Consider the following 20334-nt stretch of genomic DNA (forward strand, 5'->3'; position numbering starts at 1 on the left):
TGACCCGAACCTTTTGTCCGCAGTTTGTGGGCTGAAAAATGAAAGCTGATCTGGCAGTCATGGCATCTTCTTTAAATCTCTCTGTATGTGCAGTTGGTAAACATTATCCTGGTCCTCGAACTCTGCTGCGGTACAAGTAATAATCAAGAGAAATAAAATGTATTGTGATTTATTGTGTCTTGCACAAAGCGTCTAAACTACACACATTTGCAAAATAATGAAGACTTTTCTCATGTCATGTCGCGATGTCACAAAGTTGAGGGCAGTTCTTCGAAACCAAGAAGAAGGGTGAATAATACAAATGACCTCAAGGCCTCACAATCTAACAAATGGTAAGCAGTTGCTAGAGTAGCATGTAAACCGGGATGGGCAGTTATCCCACAGCCATAAATTATTTGAGCCAGTTGACCTTTTAATAATATAAAGTTTGTTTATGCTCACTACCTCTCTCAGCCTCATAGCAGACAGAGCTCGTTCTAGCAGCCCGGGGAAGGTCTTTGTAATTGTTTTCAATATGAGTGAACGGTTTTGCTCGCTGCTTCTGCAAAGCTGAGCGCCTCATTTTTCCAGCTCTGTGCAAGCGTTTTTGCAGGAGCACCCTGAACACCTTAAACCGGAAGAACTTCAACTCCATTGTTCATTCACATGACTTAAAAGACTTCCTCTGTCGTGGCGATGACAGCAAGTGGTAGCTCCAAGACATATCTGAACACAGTGTCGCCTCAACTACTTTCTAATGTTTTACTGACCATTATAAAGCTCTTCTTAAGTTCTTAAGTGGTTATGACACTGTCTCAGTTTAATAGTGATACCTCTATAAAACCTACATAAGCACACGAGACCACCGGCGAGCAGACTGGCTGTTTCTATTAAGTTATTCCTAATGCTTGTCCCCTGTTCAGATTCCCCGCCAAATCAAAGGAAACAATTCACCTCAGACTGGAAGAGTCTGTGTTGTTACTGAAATTTTGCAGTGAGCAGTGCGATAGAATTCAGAACTGATCCTGAATTGGCCCTCTGCGTCCCAGACACACATGTAGTGTGTGTATTTCATGTATGAAATACAGTGTGAGATGTTTGACATCAATGTATGAATTTAAGTTGGTGGCTAAAACAACTATTAGGGCCCGTCCAGATACCCCCCCTTAGCCCTACCCCTACATTTGCACGTTCCCGCGAGGGGTAGTGGTGTCCCAATTCCTTTTTGCGTGTAGGGTTAGGGGGCATAATGAGGGGTAGTGGGTATGAAACTAGCCCTTCGGAGCGAGGGATTTCAGATCCTGACTTGCCAGCCAGGGATAGACGTCGCCATGGCTACCACCGAGCAAGAGACGGGGAAAAAAGTTCATACATAGCTAATGTTACCGTCGTCACGTTGCTTGTTCGCTAGCTAGCTAGCTCGCACTATCTGGCGTCTGTCATCTGTCCTGCAAAATTGTCGGACTTTTCACATTACAATAACACGCCAGCTAATATAACTATGCTGCCTCGTAACGTTAGCTGGTTAGCTAGCTATCTAGCTAGCAGAAATCCTCTGTAGTCTGTTGTTCATCAAACGAAGCATGATGAATTATGCAAACGCAATTGGTAGGATGAACTCAACTGGAGACTGGAGAGATGGCTCGCAGCTTCCTGTTTACAATAATTACGTATGCGTGAATGTAACCGGCGCGGTGACATAGTGAGTGGTGTCCAAATTCCTAGGGATATATTTCTACCCCTACTCCTCGTTGCTTCATTTCGAGGGCCAAGGGGTAGTGGGCAAGGGCTAAGGGGTAGTGGACAAGGGGGGGTATTGGGATTGGGCTTATCTCATCACTATCCATCCTGCCAAACAGCTCTGTTTAAAAAGTAGTATTAAAAATAAGCCGTCTTTCTCTTACTCGCCAGATCAAGATCTATACAACACGAGTGGTGGTTCTCATGAGAACACTACTTTTTTCTGCAGGGGCCGTCAAAATCAACACAAAATCAAAGTTCCTTGTAGTTGCTAAAATCTATTTGGAGCAGTGAGGAGACAATGATATTCCTCAGTTGAATACATTAAATAAAAAAGTCACATTTTCATCATGTTTCCTATGTTGTTTTTGTTTGTTTGAGCTTTGACCGGAGCTCTTCTACTTACGTCATCTTGCTGTGCCCTCTTCTTCTGGTTTAATGGCACCTGACTGGTGAATTAGCTCCACCAGTCGTTCCTGTGCCCCCACCTTCATGCTTCTTGCTGATTTTTTGGCAGTTTGGTTAATATTAGTGCGAAATTTGAAGCTTATCCTAATGCTAACCAAGTGTTTAGTTGCCTTACATCATCCATATCTTAACCATAGTGTATTTGCCATAAGCACAATCTTTCCCCAACCTTATTCATCTCATGTAAAACATAAAGATTGTGAACAAAACTGTGATTGAACAGGCTTCTCAGAATAATCCAGTGTTAACATTCTTTAGAAATCAGTGATACCAACAAGCTGTTTAATGTAACATGTCTGCCTTAAAATAAAATATGCGTATACCAAAGACAGTAACAGTGCCAGTTAAGTCACATCTGAAAAACTCACCTCTCACCGGGCTCCACAAAATGACTGGAAGGACTGATTTTATATTTTTGATGGCCAGATGTTCAGGTTTCTCTTGTTACACTCCTCATGCTGCTCAGCAGCACAGAGGTCACCTTCACTCAACTCTAACTAGTTATCTAATGAGCTGTCAATCACACATAAAAGGGACACTATTCCATATTTTTTCTTGATGTGAAGAAGAAAATGCAGCTGTTCAGAACTTAATTCTTAAAACAAAGATTTAAGATGAAAAATTAAAGTCAAGAAACAGCAGCTGAGCAATTACCAGATATTTCTAAAGAGCCGATGATGACAAGCCTCCGACACAGCTAACATTAAGCTACACACTCACCATTTTGAGTTTCCTGTGGCTTTAAAGCTCTTCTCTGCAGCATTACGACGTTCATGTTGATTTTGATTTAGGGACGCTGCTCTTTATTTAAAATCCTTCTTTGTCTTTAGTCTTCTCTGCACGTAAAGTTTACCTACGAAGACTGTGTTGATACTCAGCAGGTGAAGAGAGTCTGTAGGCTGCAGCGCACCTCATCGCATACAGCTCGCATGATGAATTCAGATCAGTGAGTGCTCACTGTTCATGTGCAAACAAGAGTTAAAGCATACAATACTGTTTGACTTTCAGGAACGTGTTGCAAAGATCACAGCATGTACGTTTTGATCACAGGTCCAATTACTAAATTGAAGATGAAAAATGCTGAGGGCAAGTGAAACTGTGCATTTGTTCACACACAGCTAAAGAGACACATCACAGGGCCTCTCCAGAGTGGACTGATATTTAACACAGTTGGTCTGGAATTTGCCACAGGAAGCCAAATTAAAATGGGTTTTAGTTTAATCACATATTTCATATGGAGAGAGATTTATATAAGAATATGATCTACATTTGCCGATGGCTCCCAAAACCACATACATGACTGTTGGCAAATCAGTGACGGGCACAAGTACTAATAGGGGTGTAAGCCACAAGTTTCATCGTGATACCATATTATATTGACTTTCTGGACAATAAAATATTTGCAAATATCACAAAGCTGCCATGGTAAGATTTCAATTTGGTTAAATTTAGTGGTCTGCTACTGATATCAGACGATGCCAGTGAATATTGTCATTGTCTTAGCCCCTTTCCTACTGCACCAAAAAACACTACACCCTCTAACATCTGTTTTTTTATTGACAGGAAAGGTTATAATCAGCATACACAGCTGGGTCAAATGACTCTGCAGTAGTCACAGGTGTTTATCAGCTCTGATCGGCTTTGATTGGCAGTAATGGAAATATGACGTCCAGGTGGACGCGCTAATTTTAGCCTCTTTGTTGGCGCAATGCAATAACAGGCCATCACATAATACCGTCCACCTCTGTCCAAGCAGCGCTAGAACATCGTCCAGAATTAGTCTGCACTGAGTTTGAGAGAGAGAGACTGAATAAGTGTGAGAGATAAAAAGGTTAGCTGCGTATCATTTTCACTGGCCTCCATGCTGCTTTCTTCTGTTTACTGACCTGTTTTCCTGCCCGTCTGCGATGTCAACAGAAAAAAACCCTCACACACAGAAAGGCTGACTTTTCTTATGTGAAGTCGTGAACACAGCTCTGGTCTACTGGCATTCAGAGAGGTGTTATTGGCCTATTTTTAAGCGGTTTTCCCATGTTTAAAAAAACGTGTACACATGCTAATTTTAGTGTTTAAAGGGTATTTTTCTAGGCTGTTTGTTATTATCTGTCTGGCGCTAGTCTAGGAAGGAGGTGTACTAGCAAGAAAATGGTAACACGGACGTGCCATGGGAATTTCAAAATAAAGGCGTGTCTTAAAGACGACGATAATGTTTTCACATTGCATGAATAATAGTGGTCCACTGATCATTTAATCTGTAGATCCAGATTGATGTTATTGTTACACCCCAGTACTAAAAGTCACAGTTTTAAACAGGTGCTAATGCTGTGAAACAATGTTTTTTTGGGGTTAAAATAAGTGCTTTTGTTACGTGGACTTCCGGTTTCACATGGGACACAATCCGCAGTCTCATGTGGGAAAGTCCTGTGTTTTTTTTTTACCCATCCACCACCACAACCTCCCTATGTGGACTTTGTGGCTCTTCATCCTGTCACCTGACTACCTTATTTTCTCCCATCATAATCACTACAGCCACTAGAGGTTGCCACCAATAAATATGGGTTGTAATAAGATGCTTGCACAGGTGACCTATATGGCCTTTTTTTGGGCGAGAGTGAGCTGCAACTGTTGGATATACACATGCAAAAAACTACAGTAAAGAAATACTTAAATGTACAATGATTAACAAAACTACTCAAAACGAGTCAAAATGAGCTGAAATAGGTAAATGCTTTTCATGCATGTGATAGCAGGAGTCCACCCTGACCATAACAGGTCACATTCACTGTTTTAGACCCCTATAGGTGTTGAATGCACCCTGCCAAGTTTTCTCGTTAAGTGGACAGTCTTAGTGGTTCCTCATTACAGCAATCTTCTGACAACGATGACACAGTGTGATGGCAAAACAAATTCTCAAAACACTAAATATATCTGTTGTAGAGCTTTTAGTGAAGACAAAGATCACACATAAAGTGGCGGTCGGTCTTGAAACCCTCAGTGTGAGTTTGCACCAGGGGCATGACCTTTATCACATCTTATCCTCTCACCATCTGCCCCGATTCTCTCCAGTGTATACTGTCCAATAAAGTGGAAATGCCATGGAAACAGCACTGAAAGAAAAATCCCCTTGATGGTTTTTGAGTGCACAGCACATGGTATGTGAAATACAGTAAAAGCCTCATGTCACAGCATTGTTTCCCTTATATAGTTTTTTTTTTTTCCATGCACCCTCTGAGGCAGCGCAGGTGAGACTAAATAAGACTCAAATCTTTCCCTGAAACTGCATTTAGATGAGAGAAAAACTTAAGAGTTGAGAGGCTGAAAATATCCCTTAAGAGCACCAATACTTAAGACAAAACCACTCCAGCAAAACTTGTTCTAATGTTGGTAGATTCAAAATGCTCACTTGAACAAGGTGAGCTCCATTTTGTGCATGAAAGGTGTCATATAAGTACATTTATTGTTCTAATTATTTGAATATATGAATGTACATGAGAACATTTTTTTAGAAGGCTCATTTAGAGAAGGTCGAAAGGCTGTAAATCTATTGAACCTACTAATATAGACTCTTGAGAGTGCAGCTTTGAGCTAAGAGAGATCCAAATGAACAAACTAATGACAGTATATTGCAGTATTTTGGGGTGTGTGACAGTGTGATCTTTCCTCTGAAACTTAAATCCAGTTGTAATTCAGCTGTTTTTGGCAGTTTTCAGTGTCCTCTTGGGCCATGCCACCTATTCAGGGTTTTCTGTGTAACAGGAAGTGATAAGCATCCTTATCAACGCACACTGCGCTGCAATTCCCCCAGCACTTTGTCCTGTGCATGAGCATGCATGGCTAATTACACCGCAGTTTCACCCTCTGCCTATAGGTGGCAGGTTTGTCATGTAAATGTATGAGAGGGCACATGCTGCTTTCTCTGGTACTCTGTCTCACACACACATACACATACGCACACACACACACACATACGCACGGGTATCAGCAGCTTGATGAGTGTCGTGGTTGGTGTATATTTAAACATTTGTATATGAGTGATCCAGTGTAAAGGTCACTGTGCAAAAGAAATGAAACATCCAGTCTGTTCCCGGAGTGTCTGCGCCGGCTTTATGTTTGTCCAAGAAATATATTAAAACTCCAGCACCAGAACGTGCTTTTTAATATACTCTATATGCACTGAGAGGATTATTTTCACTGGAAGTCACAGCTGCTCATCTGTTTTGGGCGGAGTTGGTTTCATATCTGTGAAGCTTTTTTGTTTAAGTTTTATTTTTTTGCACATCACTCAGGATTTATTATCTGTAAATAATTCATACTTTCACTTATAAATCTCACACAGAAAAACATCTGTAGTTTGTTCTTGTGACTTATTCCACTGTGAATTTATCTCATCGTATCTGACAAACTGCTTCTTCTTTGTGTGTATGAATTGGTGATTTTGCGAGTTCATGTGTCGGTCAGTTACCCGACATGTTTGCAAGAAAAGTTTCTCCTCATTATATTTGTGTTCTGATGCATCGTCAGCTGTTTTGACACCAAAGTAATAATTATGAAATAGGTTTGATTTTTTCACTGCTGTGACACTGAAACTATCAGAGGCAACTAGACATGATCTGAAGTGATGAGTCTATTTAAGTATTGCTGATACTCTATTAGCAATTAGGTATTTGAGTTTAAATCATCCAGTTGACTGATTTGTATTGTGGGTAATTATGAAATCTGCTGTGACGGCTCTGATGACACATAACAGAAGGAAGGAGAGTGGATGGCTAGAGGAGGGGTAGAAATCTGTTTCTGTTGTTTTACATGGATTTAGTCAGTGGCACACTCAGCTTCCAGATTATTAGGTACATTTAGCTAAAACCATGCAGGCTAATACAACATGTAGGTTATAATGTCCAACAGAAAAGTCATGGCACAATCATATAAAGCAGTGTGTTCCAACTGAGTATGTCTCTTGTACACTCCAGTCCTCAGTGGATGCTTTTTATAAAATTTAGGACCTTTATTTAAAAAACATTGGGTCCATGCTGCCATCTTTCGTATATTAGGGGTTTCCTAAATCAGCTAGGCCAGTCTCTGTACGTTTCCTGGAAATCAGTCTTTCAGTTACCGTGCTATTTTGAATGAATATAATGCCCACTATTTTTATTTTCTTATTTTTATTTTTTAGCTACTCATTTTATTTGTCGTGTCCGAGCTGTTGTGTTCGGAGTTGTATATTTAAAGATCAAAATAAATGTATTCCTTTAAAAAATTATTATACGGTAAAACTTCACTAATACTTGCTTAAATCCCTGAACTCAACAGACTGATATTTGGGACAGGCTTTTTATTCCTTTTTCACAAAACTGTTGCTCGGCAAAGTTCAAATTGTTTATTTGAACCAGTATGAATATTACTAACTATTACTATTACAATTGCTACTAACTAAAATTAGCTAAAGAGAATAGCCAACAGTAATAATGCTGTTCAGTTTTAGCTGAAACTGTTTCAGAGAGGTGTTGATTCAACTGTGTGATAATTTTGCATCATATAGAGAGGTGTTTCTCTTACTTAGCCGACCTTTAATGCTAAAAATGGAGTGGATAAAATAGCAGAAACATAAAATGAGATACGATACAGTACGATACAATGCGATGCGATGCAATATGGTACGATACGATATGATACTATTTATTTATTTATTTTAATCCCCATTAGTCACTACCAAGGTAGCAGCTACTCTTCCTGGGGTCCATACAAACAAACATTACATCATAGTGTTAAACAAATGTATAACTAAAACTCAAAGGCAAAAAGAAACAAAATACATCCTATAAAACAGGAAAACTACAAAACAAAAAAAAAACAATAAAAAAAAAACAAACAAAACTAATAGATTAACCACAAAATGGTCAGAAATGGTCAGAAAACAAATAATAGTGATAACAATAATACTTTTACAGCTCAAAGGTAACTCTAGTACTACTAAAAACAGCATATAAAGTGATTGAGACTAAAACAAGACCAGGAAAGTTTCACATTAAAGTTCGTACAGTCATGTAACAAACCTTATTTGTGATGGGCTGGTGTTCTGCGCCATCAGGTATTTCTTAAACCTCTTCTTAAAACAGCTGCACTTACATGTCTAATGTCTGATGAAAAACCGTAATCATTGCTACTATAAAAAAAAAATGATGGTAAAGGTATTTTGGGTTTTAGACAACATATTTCTCAAAAAACAGAGCAGAGAAATGCAAGGGTTATCCATATGATATGATATGCTACCATATAAATAAATATATAAAATAAAAATACAAATAGAAGCAATAAAAGAGCAGTTAGACTCACAATTACAATACAAGCAGTAAACACATGACCAGAGCTGTACTCGAACTATCAGTACTTTATTTAAAGGTAGGATTTATTGGCTGTTTTAACTAGTGTACCTAATAAACTGGCACATGGGTGTAGTGCATGGGTAGTACAGTCCTCTCTCTCTCTCTCTCTCTCTCTCTCTCTCTCTCTCCCCCCATGATGTAAGCAGCCGTGGCCCCGCCCCCCTCCGGTTGCCACAGAGAGTCTTGAGGGTCCTCCTGTTGTGTGCTCTCACTCCCTCCCTTCATACAGCAGGTTATATTGTCCGATTCTAATAAACACTAAAGAAAAAGCAAACCTGGAGGCGAATGAATGAACCATTGAACCAAACAGCGGAAACAAGAGAAGCAGACTTTGGGAAACCGCGGCTCGACTTTCATGTTTGTAATCTTGCAGAAGTGAAGGTAAGAGGCGTTTTCTGCGTGCTTTTATTATTTATTTGTATTCCGGACTGTTCTCCTCCTCCTGCTCCCTGCTCCCTGCATGCTGCTGACTGAGTGTCTGCAGAGCTCTCCTTCTCCTCCTCCTCTGCTCTGCGGTCACATCACACCAGGAGCTCTGATCACTTATCGATACATGCAGAATAACAGTAATAAAACACTCAGTGAGACACTTTGCATGCGGCCAGTCTCCAGCTGGAGCGCGTCACTAAGTTGTATTGTGTTGTTGTCATCGCGCTCCTCTCGCACCGGGCTGCGTTGGAGGGCAGCAGGGCTCCGTGCCACACCGCCTGCAGCTCGTTAAAACACCGGAGCTGCTCCTCACTCTCAGGCGGAGTGTGTCGGTCATTGTGCGGCTCCGGCAGGCCGCTCCGCTCCGTCCTGCGACAAGTATGATTATCATTATCATTCATGGCCGTGTTTCTGGTGTAATGCAGAGTGCAGTAGGCCAGCGTGCTCCTGACAGACGCACATTGTTCTGGTGCTGCTCGTGCGTGCGTGCGTGCGCGCGTCTTGGACGGCTGTGTGTGATTGAGTGATGAGCGTGTGCGTGTGTCTGTTAGAATGTGTATGCGTCTGTGTATGTGTGTGTATGGATGAGTGGGTGGGTGATGCGGAATGACCAAGCACCCGCACACAGTGAGGAACAATCGGTGGCGCGTGCCAAGCATCGAAACAGTGGCCTCTCATTTGAATGGCCCATTATGACATGTGGCGGAGGGCAGCACGGTGACATCAAACATTATTAAACACAGATTTTTAATTGTATCCCCCTCTAATTCCCACTTGACTAATAATATAGCATTTCATTTCTTTGGATTAAATCCAAAAAGTTATGAATCAAACATCAGATTTTGTCTTGTTTGTTCTCAACTTCTGGTGCGTTTGTTATTTCACATATTTGTGAAATCAGAGCGTAAAAATAATAAAATAACCCAACTAAATGCTCTGCTAATGATCTTTAAGCGGCAGCAAACAAGGGAGTAGCTTTAAGTTCAGTATGTTAATATGATTACGCTGTTATTTTTAGACCTGTCATAATGTGCTGTGTGGGGGTTTGTGAAACCAGTGTAATAATATTCTGAGTTTTATTAATTGATAATAGTTCTGACACCCTGCTGCTAAACACTCACATGTGTTTGTATTGTTGTTGGTTTGATTTTGAGCCGTTCTTATGCGTCCCAGCTGTGTTGAAAGCATCAGAATTGGAGTTAATGAGAAGGCGGCAACATGGGACTCGTCCCGCTGCACATGGAGACAGTGTAAACAGTCTCTTCTCTCTCACTGTGTGACGACTACAGTGTCTCTCACTGTGTGGCACAGATGAAAATATAATGTCTCCACAGCTGAAGGAGTTTGATGATCCTTTGTTAGTTTCAATGAGAGACCCTTCACAGACAGGTCAGAGGTCAGGGATGGAGTCTGGATCGTGAGCAGGAGCTGATAAGAACTCAGTGCCTTGCACGAGGGCCCTTCAGCAGGGGCAGAGGCTTTCTAACGGAGAGGCTCGAGCCGAGGTGCTCCAGCTGAAGGACAGACTCTTTAAGCGCCGCACAGACCTGCCTCCAGCATCAAGGATACTGTATACACAGTGAATGTTTCCATGGCAATGTCTCCCGGGAAACTGTCAGTTTGTCCAAAGTTGCTGCTGGTTGTTTTGAAACTCGTGTTATTCTTTGTCCCTGACAGAAGAGAACGTGGTTTGGTTTGGTTTTTCTGGTGGCAGTTTGGTGTGCAGCAGATGAACCAGATTTTGATTTCTAGTTGATGTTTCTCTTCTTCCTGCTGGGTCACAGCAGCAGATAAAGACATCAGAGGCAGAGAGCTGTAGGGTGAAGCACCTCTGTGAGACCTGCAGTGAGATTTAGATCCACCAGTGTCTTGTCAGATATCCACCACCCTCCATCAGTGGAAGGATACAGTACTGTCTCTCTTCAGTGTGCGGTGTGGTGTAGGTCAGAGCATCGTCGTCTACTGTTAGTCGTGTGCTCTTGTACAGTTTGGTTTAAACTTGGTTCAGGTTTGATTTCTTATTATAGCTGCAACAAGCTTCCTTTGACACTCCAACACTTTGAAATTAAGCTGCAGAACATTTTTACTAAAAGTATCAGTTTAAGTTGAATTTATGTATTTTAGAGGCGAGTTCAAGAAGAAGAAGTCAATCTTCAGAAAATTATTGTGCAGTTATTTTGAGGATTTAGTAAACATTTCATGGAGGAGTGTGTAAGATTTAGGGGGGATTGCAGATAACAACTGGCTGAAACTTCTCCTGGTTAGAATTCCTTCAGTGTTCATTGTGCAGGAGGTTTTTACCAGGAGCTGAATCATCCGCAGAGGTCGCTTCTTCTCCAAAACAAACCAACCAGGTGATTTAAACTGGTAAAAACACTGAATAAAACAGTTTCACGTTACAAATCAGTGTTCCTCCAACGCTGTTTGGCATGTTTGAGCCCAGATGTTAACACCTGCTAATGTGTGCTCACCTTTCTCTCTGATATCTTAAGATCCAGACGTTCAGGAGGTTTTTACCAGGAGCCAAATTATCCACAGAGGTCTCTTCCTCTCCAAAACAAACGGACCCAGTGATTTAACCAGTAGGAACACTAAAAAAAGCAGTTTCATGTTTAAAAAAATGCTGTTTTCTCATCGTGGAGGGTCTTTTAACTACAGTTGCCATTGGTTTGTCCATTATGGGCCACTGTAGAAACATGGCGGTGCAACATAGAGAGCTCCACAGACGAGGACCTACTCCTTATGTAGATATAAAAGGCTCATTCTAAGATAACGAGAACACAAGCATTCTTATTTTCAGGTGCTAATACACTAAGAAAACATACTTGTGATATGATATTACATTTTTGCCAGTATATATCCCTCTAAATCCAACACACTGAACCTTTAAGTCATTTTTATGCAAACCTTTCAACAATCCACCGGTTGCAGTTTCTCCCATATGAGACTTTGGTGCTTGTCTCTGTTTTATCTTATTGTAAGATACATATCTTTGTGTTCTGGGGTGATGGTCGGACAAAAACAGGCATTTTAAGAGGTCAACTTTGATATTGTGGAGCTGTGTTGTTTGTTCAACTGAGAAAATAGTTTGCAAATTAATTAATAATGAACATAATTGTTAGTGCAGCTGTGAAGCATCATCAGGCCTCACATTGATAAATCACAGAATTTAACAGACTTGTGCTGTTACTGTCTGGTGTCTAAGGGGTTAAGGTCTTCACAGATTTTCCTCCCTCCACCCTCAGCTGTCTGCCTGTGGACAGTAAGGACTAGAAGAGCCTCTCCCAGGATAAATCCTCCTGCGAGGGCCTGCTTAGCTCCTCTCTGCTCTGCTCCAAAATAACTCCAGTTTTCCCCTGACCTAGCCATGTGCTCTGCAGGAGGGCAGGGGAGAAGGATAGCCTGCCCACTAATCCCCTTTTTCCCTTCATCCTCTTCCTCTCCCTCCTGGATGGGTTGGGTCCCTCTATTTCTGGACTCTCTGTCTGCTGCACCTTGGGAGCGTTCTTTGTAGATTTTTGTTCTTTCTTACCTTCACTGTGATTTTCCACTTGGCAGTGTTGGGGAGCGGTGACGTACATCCTGCAGTCGCTGGCTCGCAGTTCAGCTATATTCATATTTTCATAGTGATTTAAGTAAATTACTTTTTGTGTATTTACTGTAACTACTAAAATGACAAACATCTGATCTATTAAAGGAAAAGATTGACCTTTAAATTTCATTTTACTATAGGTTCTGTACTGTAATTGACCCCCCTTTGACCAGCGGCGCCCCCTCTCAGGGGTATTCCAGGAAGCTGGGTTGTCCGCTCACCTGTCAAAAACATAAGATGTCTTAAGTATTGATTTTTGCTATTTATTAACAAATATTCAGATAACTTTTTGCGTGCATGCTGGGCTGTAGTGTCTGAAGGCAAATGTCTGACTGATGCACATCATATACAAAACCAAAGCTGATATTTCTCACACTTTCCCATGAATATTGGGGTATTTTATTTATTTGTTGTTTATATATGACCTGTGGACAGGTGGCCACTTTCGGCAGTAATCTTATCTGAGCGTCATTGCTTTCCTGTTTTGTGCCTTTTTTTGTATTATATTTTGTTATACTTTCATATCACATGTAAATTGTCAGTTTGATCATTTTTCTTACAAAGAAATCAAACTAGTCTTTCTAAGTAGCTTTTGTTAACCAAACTATGTTTCTCCCAAAGGTGGAGCTTTGCTGTAGCTCAGTTTTCCAGTGTGAAGTAAATTAGTCGATTGCTTTTGGTAGATATCATTCCTGCTTGTTTTGTTTTGGTGTTAATGATGGGTAATTAGTATCAGACACACGTCTGTGGTCCAGGTCTGCACCTAACAATTATTTCATCATCAAACATTATCGACTATGATGCTAGACTGTCCATCACAGTTTCCAAGAGTCAATATGATGTCTTAACACGTCTCCTTTTGTCTGAATGATGGTCCAAACTGAGCTGAGCTACATATCGACATTACATCGATGTCATGATACGAGGCGAGACATTGTCTTAAATTCTGAATATCATAAGTGTATTTTCCTGGTTTAAAAGGCTGCATTACAATAAAGTAACATAATCTTCTGAACTTATCATAACTAATTCAGCATTATATCCATATTATTGATGATTATCAAAAATCTTATTGTGTAAATTTCGTGAAAGCACCAGTAGTCAAAACCCTATAATACCGCCACAATATTGATATTGAGGTATTTGGTCCAAAATATATTGATATTTGATTTTCCTGGTTACATAAATCAACTCAAAAACCACAAGCTGCCATTTTCAAAATAGCAACAGGATAATAGCATGGAAAAAATGCAGAAAAATTACCTTAATCGATTGTTGACTGTTAAGCACATTGTTTCTTCAGCTAATTGTTTCAGCTCCTGCTCTTTTAGTTACTATTCTAATTTCAGATTTATCATTTAGTCTAAAATGTGCAAAAATAGTGAAAAATACCACAAAATATCCAAAGTTCTTGGAGTGACTTGCTTTGACAATCCAAAGGGGTTCAGTCTACAATGATGATACAAAACAGACTAAAGTAGCAAAATTTCACATTTAATGACACTGTTTTTTTGTTTAAATAAATTACTTAAATGATTAATCAAAAATCAAAATGGTTGGGGATTCATTTCCTTTCAGCTGACCAGTTGTTTCAACACTACTTTGGTGTGACTGAGTATAGTGAGTCTAGTTCTATGTCTCTCCTTCCTCTGTTGCTCCTTGTGAGGTTTTTCCTGATCTAAATCGAGGACCTAAGGAGAGGGGATGTCGTATGCTGTGCAGACTATAAAGCCCCTTGAGGCAAGTTATGATTTGTGATACTGGGTTATTTAAATAAAACTGGCTTGGTTTGCTCCTGGTAGGAGCGTCGTTCTGTATAGAATACATCACTTCTTGACTTATCTCCTCGTGCACGTCTGTCTGCCATCTCAGTCTCTGTCTGAATAGATCTTTAGATTTTTGTTTTTGCCATGTTATTTTTTTTTCTTTGACACTTTGGTAGTTGTATGTTCGTACATCATTCTCCACCAAACACCTGTATTTCTTACTAAGTGGATCTGTAAGTGTTTTCTTCCAAATCATCATTCATGCTGTCTGTCTCGCACTCGATCAGCGCAAAAAGCACTTCAATCTGCTTCTAACAATAAGCCTGTCGAGCTCCTCCCGCGGCGGCTCGCAGTGAAGGAGGCCGCATATCTTCAGCTGTAGCCTTTTGTGAATTGCCTTCGCAGAGAGCTGACGGCTGCAGTGAGCGCCGCTGTCGTATAGTGTTGCATTTTCCCGACATGACAGTTGTAAGATATCCATCTTAAATCCAGCCTGTCACACATTCAAATACTTCACATGCGATGATGTGAAGTATTTGAAGGCATGATGGTCACAAGCAGAATCACTCTACTTGCCAAGACCATTAAATGTAGAGGAATTCTTCTCGGTGAAATTGTCGAAGGGACATTCATGACTAATTTGATGGCATTAGTACATGCTGACGCACATCACAGAGGGAGAAATGAGTAGTTCTGTCAGACAGAACAGGGAGCTGGTCGACTATACATATCAATTTGAATATATATGTCCCCCTACCTGTACGTCTTCTCTGGTTTCAGACAGAAAACCATGATTTTTTTTGTTGTATTTTTCTTTGCTTTTTTAGAAAATATTGTTTGGCCCACTGATCTGTTTTGGACTTCTTGAAAAAAACATCAGACAGAGTCACGATATTAGATGTATCACTTTTTAGTGTCCCCTGGAAACAGTTTTTATTGTGCTGTGAGCTTCTTGCAGCACTTTTTCTAAACAATTTTAGCAAACTTAGTAGATGTAGATGTAGTAGATGCACCCTGCACTAAGTGTTAACATATTTTATCAGAAAGACCAACAACATGTTAACCAAACTAGACTCTAGAGCTGGTGTGTTAGAGGCCATTAATGACTGAAGATCAAAAGTTGATATTTTTACTCCCCTGCAGATGAGTCATCGGCAAAACGACTTCACCTGCGCTCCTTCAGGTGTTAATTATACAGGAACTGTTGGCAGCACGGGAAGCAAGAGCAGGGTATTGAATTGATTCTTATTTCAGTCTTTAAGTCACCAAAAAATGAATAACCTAACGGCAAGTAGTCTCTATTGTCTGCTTTAGTTCTTGGCTGGTTTGGTCGACCCTGCTAGGATTTTACCCTGAAGCCGAAAACGGTGATTCAAATTGAATTTCTCAGTCTGACAACTGATACCTGACGACATATGAAGCATACTGATCAATTTAAATAGCTTCTTTGCATACGACGTCACACGTTGGTGTGCTCTCCAGATGGAAGGCAGACACCTGGAGGCAACAGACACAGCACAAATGCCTGGTTTATGCTGTTTATGGTTATTCCAAGTGATCACACTGGGAAAAAACAAAGGCCACTTTTTATAGAAAATAGTAGGACTTAAAGGAGAGGAGTAAAAATAAAAACCTCACTGACAGCAACGGCAGATGTGACTTTAAGACCTCTGTCTTCAGTCTGGAGAAGTGGAGGAGGAGTCAGTTAATGTCAAATGGTAATGTCAAAGCGTTGTTCGTATGCTTAGAGTTAGATGCAATTAACAGTGTGATATGACAACTTGTCCTTAGCCATGACCCAGATTTTTAACAGCATTTCACCAGACCTCTGGGACCAGTTGACATAACATTAGTGGGTAACAATAAAGCTCAAGTTAGTGTACATTAATTTGTAACGCTAGCTTGACAGTGGTGCATCTGTAGACAGTGCTGAAATATGTGCTTCTTGCAGTGCTTTTTCGAAATTGTGTGCACGCGTCGTCGAAGTGGTGCTTGTTTTGTGTCTAAAAAGACAGTTATACTCAAGTACAATTACTCACCCAGCCACAAACAAGATGGCAGTGGTTTCAGTCGTGGACCCAACAGCACACAAAAATAGTCCACCAGACTCTTGTACACATTTATCAACTCGCCATGTAACGTTAATAACGTTAAGAGGTCTGGAGAATGATTTGTAATGATAGTCGTGTCCACATTGGGCAGTTTGGTCAAATCTTTTGTTCATTTTGTATAGATCACATTCAACATGAGGTTCAGTTCTCTGAAGATACCTGCTGGCTGCAGGTTCATCCAGACCTTTTATGAAGTTACATTCTTCTATTTCCAATTCTCACAGTGTATGGATTCATCGCCTCCTGACCTCCATCTGAATTTAACATGTAATAGTCACGTGATTGCAAACAAACTGTTGTCAGAATCCGTCAGGTTGGGACTGAAAGGTCACGTGTTTCTTTTCTCCTTCTCACGCTCCTCATCCAAACTAGCTCGTATTAGCTTTCACTTTGTAGGGGTCCACAAGATCCATCTCTATATTCCCTGGCGACCACACTGTTTAACATGCAGGGTGCATGTTTAGCTGCAGGATCATGCCTTTCTCTGTTAGAAGGTAATGGTTACACTGCCGCTTAAAGAAACTTATTCTAGATCTAAATGTTTTTTGCCACCTTTTTACAGCAACATGACAAAATGGATCAGAACCCACTGAATGTGAAGTGACAGTAGATTGGATAACGTGGTCTAAATGTTGGACTAACTCGCTGCATACATTTAATAAGACAAACTGATTTTCTTGAAGCTTAATTTAAGGTACTTTTCTCAGTAATACTTCCTGTTGTGAAAGCATTGCCATGCAAGTTATTATTGGTCCATGTTTGATACGTCATGGTTGTAATGGTGGGACGTTCAGCAGCTTTCTGCTGTGAAAGTCTTTCAGTGTTCAACTGCTTCTGCCTGGCGGGCGGCTCACTTGTGCTCTGAGCTTGATGAGCTCAGCCTATTGTGTGCAGACTCAGTGTTTGATTAGTGTTGCCTGAGGCAGTGTGGAGTTCCCTGGCCTTTATAGTGGAACCATAAAACAAGGAGAGGTCAAACACTTGAGTGTAAACACATTTTTTAGGTTAATATGGCAGATCAGCAGAGATTAAACCGGCTGCATGTTGGATTTGATTATTTATATGACATGTTTTAAACCATTTCAGTTAAGTGAATGGATGACGGCACAGTCGGGTAGATATTTGAAATTCCTATTTGTTGAATTTTCTTGACGTTTAGACGTAATTCCTCCAACATCAGCCAGGCAGAGTCTGATTCAGGTCACCTGTTCAAAGACGGATGTATTGTGCATAAAATGCAAAGGATCAAAGGACTTTATTTGTTCATACTGTTTTCTCTTTTCCCCTCACAGTGAAACATGTTTTCAGAGCCCCCTGTGGTTTCTCTATTTCACTTGCTCAGGTTGTATTTCTTTCTTCCTCTGCAGGTTTCGTCTTATTTGTTTAAGAGAAGCTCAACAAAACCCAAACCTTCAGGCAGACGTGGGTGTTGAGGTTGAAAGAGGTGGGGTTTTGTTTAAGTGTTCAGAGGGTTAAAGTCTTTTCAGAGTTCACAGCAAACTCTCAGAGGGTAAAACCATTCAGCAGCTCTGTGTGAAGAACATGTTAAAAAGATTTTTCTGCTCAGTGCTTCACAGTTTTGTTTGAGCATGAACATGTTTCAGTTCTTAAAAGGGTCTTGTGATGACACAGGGGTTTTGAATCAGATGATACACACTGATACACATGTCTGACTCTGTACTGTATGTTCCTTATGGTTGTAGCTACGTCACAAAGTAATAAACTGTCTCGCTAAATTGTGAAAGGAGGACCATAAAGAGAGAAAGCTTCACAGTAAGAGCAAAAACAAGACTTTGTAGCCACGTTGCTTTGAGGGTTAGTGAACAGAGAAGACGAATGGTAGGTGAAGGCGCAGAATGACAATGAATTTGTTTGGTTTGTGGTGTAGGTACTTGTTCTGTCAGGTGCACTGTTTAAAATCCCCTGTTTAGTAGGTAAAGCAAAGCTCGGGACAGTTTACCCCAAAGTCAGAAATACATATATTTCCTCTTGCCTGTAGTGCTATTCATCAGTCTAGATTGTTTTGGTGTGAGTTGTCGAGTGTGGGAGATATCGGATGCAGAGATGTCGGCCTTCTCTCCAGTATAATGGATTTAGATTTCATTCGTCTTGTGGTGCTCAAAGCACCAAAAAAACAAAAAAAAGACATTCGAAAAGCTCAACAGCAGTGTCTCTTTCCAGAAATCATGACCTGGTTACTCAAGGACTGAAAAATGAAGCTAACTTTTAAGTGTTAAAAACTGCAGTTCCTCTGATGGCCACTTGAGGCTTGCTCCAGAGGCCAGTCAGTCCCTATGGACCCCCATGTTAAAATGCCCAGCGTTTACAGCAGAAATAAATATGTTTACAGCCCGATACAAAAAATGGTTTCGGTTTCTATAACTAATTTTCACGTTCATGACAACAGCACGAAGCAAAGTTACGCATAAATAATAATTAAGAAGAACCCCTCGCTCCTCCACAGCTCTACCCTCCTGTCGAAATATTTTCACTTCTGGCTCCTAAAATCAAAGATGGCGAAAACTCGATGCTTCAAAATGGGAGCCCATAAACCAGTGGGTGTCGTCACAGTGGCTTATCTATTATTTTTATACAGATAATCCACAGACTTTGTCGTGAGCAGTTTCATGTGGGAGCTGTTTTCTTTCTACCAAACCACACCTGCCAACTGCCACTGAGCTAGCTAACATCACAGCTCAGCCAAGGAGGACGCCATTAATGTTTACGTCTCGTGCTGTCACAAGCAGGAGCCACTTGTCCATGGGTAGGTGTATGCTTCCTTCTGCACAGATTTATGGTTGGGGGTGTAGTTCGGTAGAAAGAAAATCGTTCCCTTACGAAACTGCTCACAGCTAGGGATGTACTGAATGCCATTTTTTGGGGAGCCAGAGCTTGAGTAGTTTGTGGCAGCCAGCATTCGAAGCTTCAAAGGAAGAACTAATGAATATCCAAATACTCGAGTTATCGGGTCCAGCCCTACTTGTAACAATGCCATCTAGTTCCTTTATACTGGAGAGAAGCATTACAGATGAGGGGAAAATATGTATTTTTGATTTTGGGGTGAACTGTCCCTTTAAAGCCTCTGAAAACTTAGTTTGAATTCCAAAATACTTTTCTTTGAGGAATGTGTGGTTGTGGTTTAATTGGAATCTGTTGACTTGCAAACATAAACAGTGAGTCCCACAACTTCCAATGTCGTCTGATTCAAGTGCTTATAATCCTGATTGGTGCATTGAAGTCCATGAGATCATATTTCTTAATCTAAACTCCACCCACCTTAGCGGGTGGCTGCGGCTCAGAGGTAGAGCAGGTTGTCCACCAATTGGATGATTGGGGGTTCAATCACCGGCTCCTCCAGTCTCCATGTCGAAGCATCCTTGGTCAAGAAACAGAATCCCAAATTGCTCCCGATGACTGTTTGGGATGATCACCGATGGCATTGGTGTGTGAGAGTGTGTGAATTGTCACTGAGTAGCAGTTGGCACCCTGCATGGTAGCCTCGGCCACCAGGGTGTGAATGCATCTCAGTGGTGTAAAAGTGGTTTGAGTAGTCAGAAGAAAGGCGCTATAGAAGTGCAGTCCATGTACCATTTACCACCCCAAGGCAGTAGAAGGAGCAACGATTAAACATGAACAATCAGGTGCAAAAACTAAAACTGTCTCTAACTTTTACGGAATACACTGTGTTCATGTTGAACTTTATTAATTATCGTCAGGAGCTGAGTAAGAAAACAGGTTTTCAGGGTGTTTAAGACTGTTAATGTTCACCTCCCAGCGGATAACCCAAACTAAAGTTGTCATATAATAATGTCCTCAGGATGTAATTGTCAATCATAAAGCATTATATACGTTATTCTATAGTGGGTTAC

At 40.7% G+C, this 20334-nt stretch overlaps 1 protein-coding gene across 2 annotated transcripts in view; it reads left to right on the forward strand.

Moving 5' to 3' along the window:
- Positions 1-20334, forward strand: part of LOC125891275 (nucleolar protein 4-like) — a 253944-nt gene that overhangs the window by 89846 nt on the left and 143764 nt on the right. Inside the window, exon 1 of one of the 2 annotated variants that reach the window (XM_049580406.1) lies at positions 8756-8948. The exons of the other annotated variant lie outside the window; for it this stretch is intronic. Coding sequence (XP_049436363.1) covers positions 8853-8948 — 96 coding nt within the window. The 5' untranslated portion in view covers positions 8756-8852. Of the gene's footprint in view, positions 1-8755; positions 8949-20334 lie in introns of those variants that run through there. 2 annotated transcript variants of the gene reach the window in all.

This window comes from Epinephelus fuscoguttatus, linkage group LG7 (genome assembly GCF_011397635.1).
Source record: "Epinephelus fuscoguttatus linkage group LG7, E.fuscoguttatus.final_Chr_v1".
Lineage (NCBI taxonomy): Eukaryota > Metazoa > Chordata > Actinopteri > Perciformes > Serranidae > Epinephelus > Epinephelus fuscoguttatus.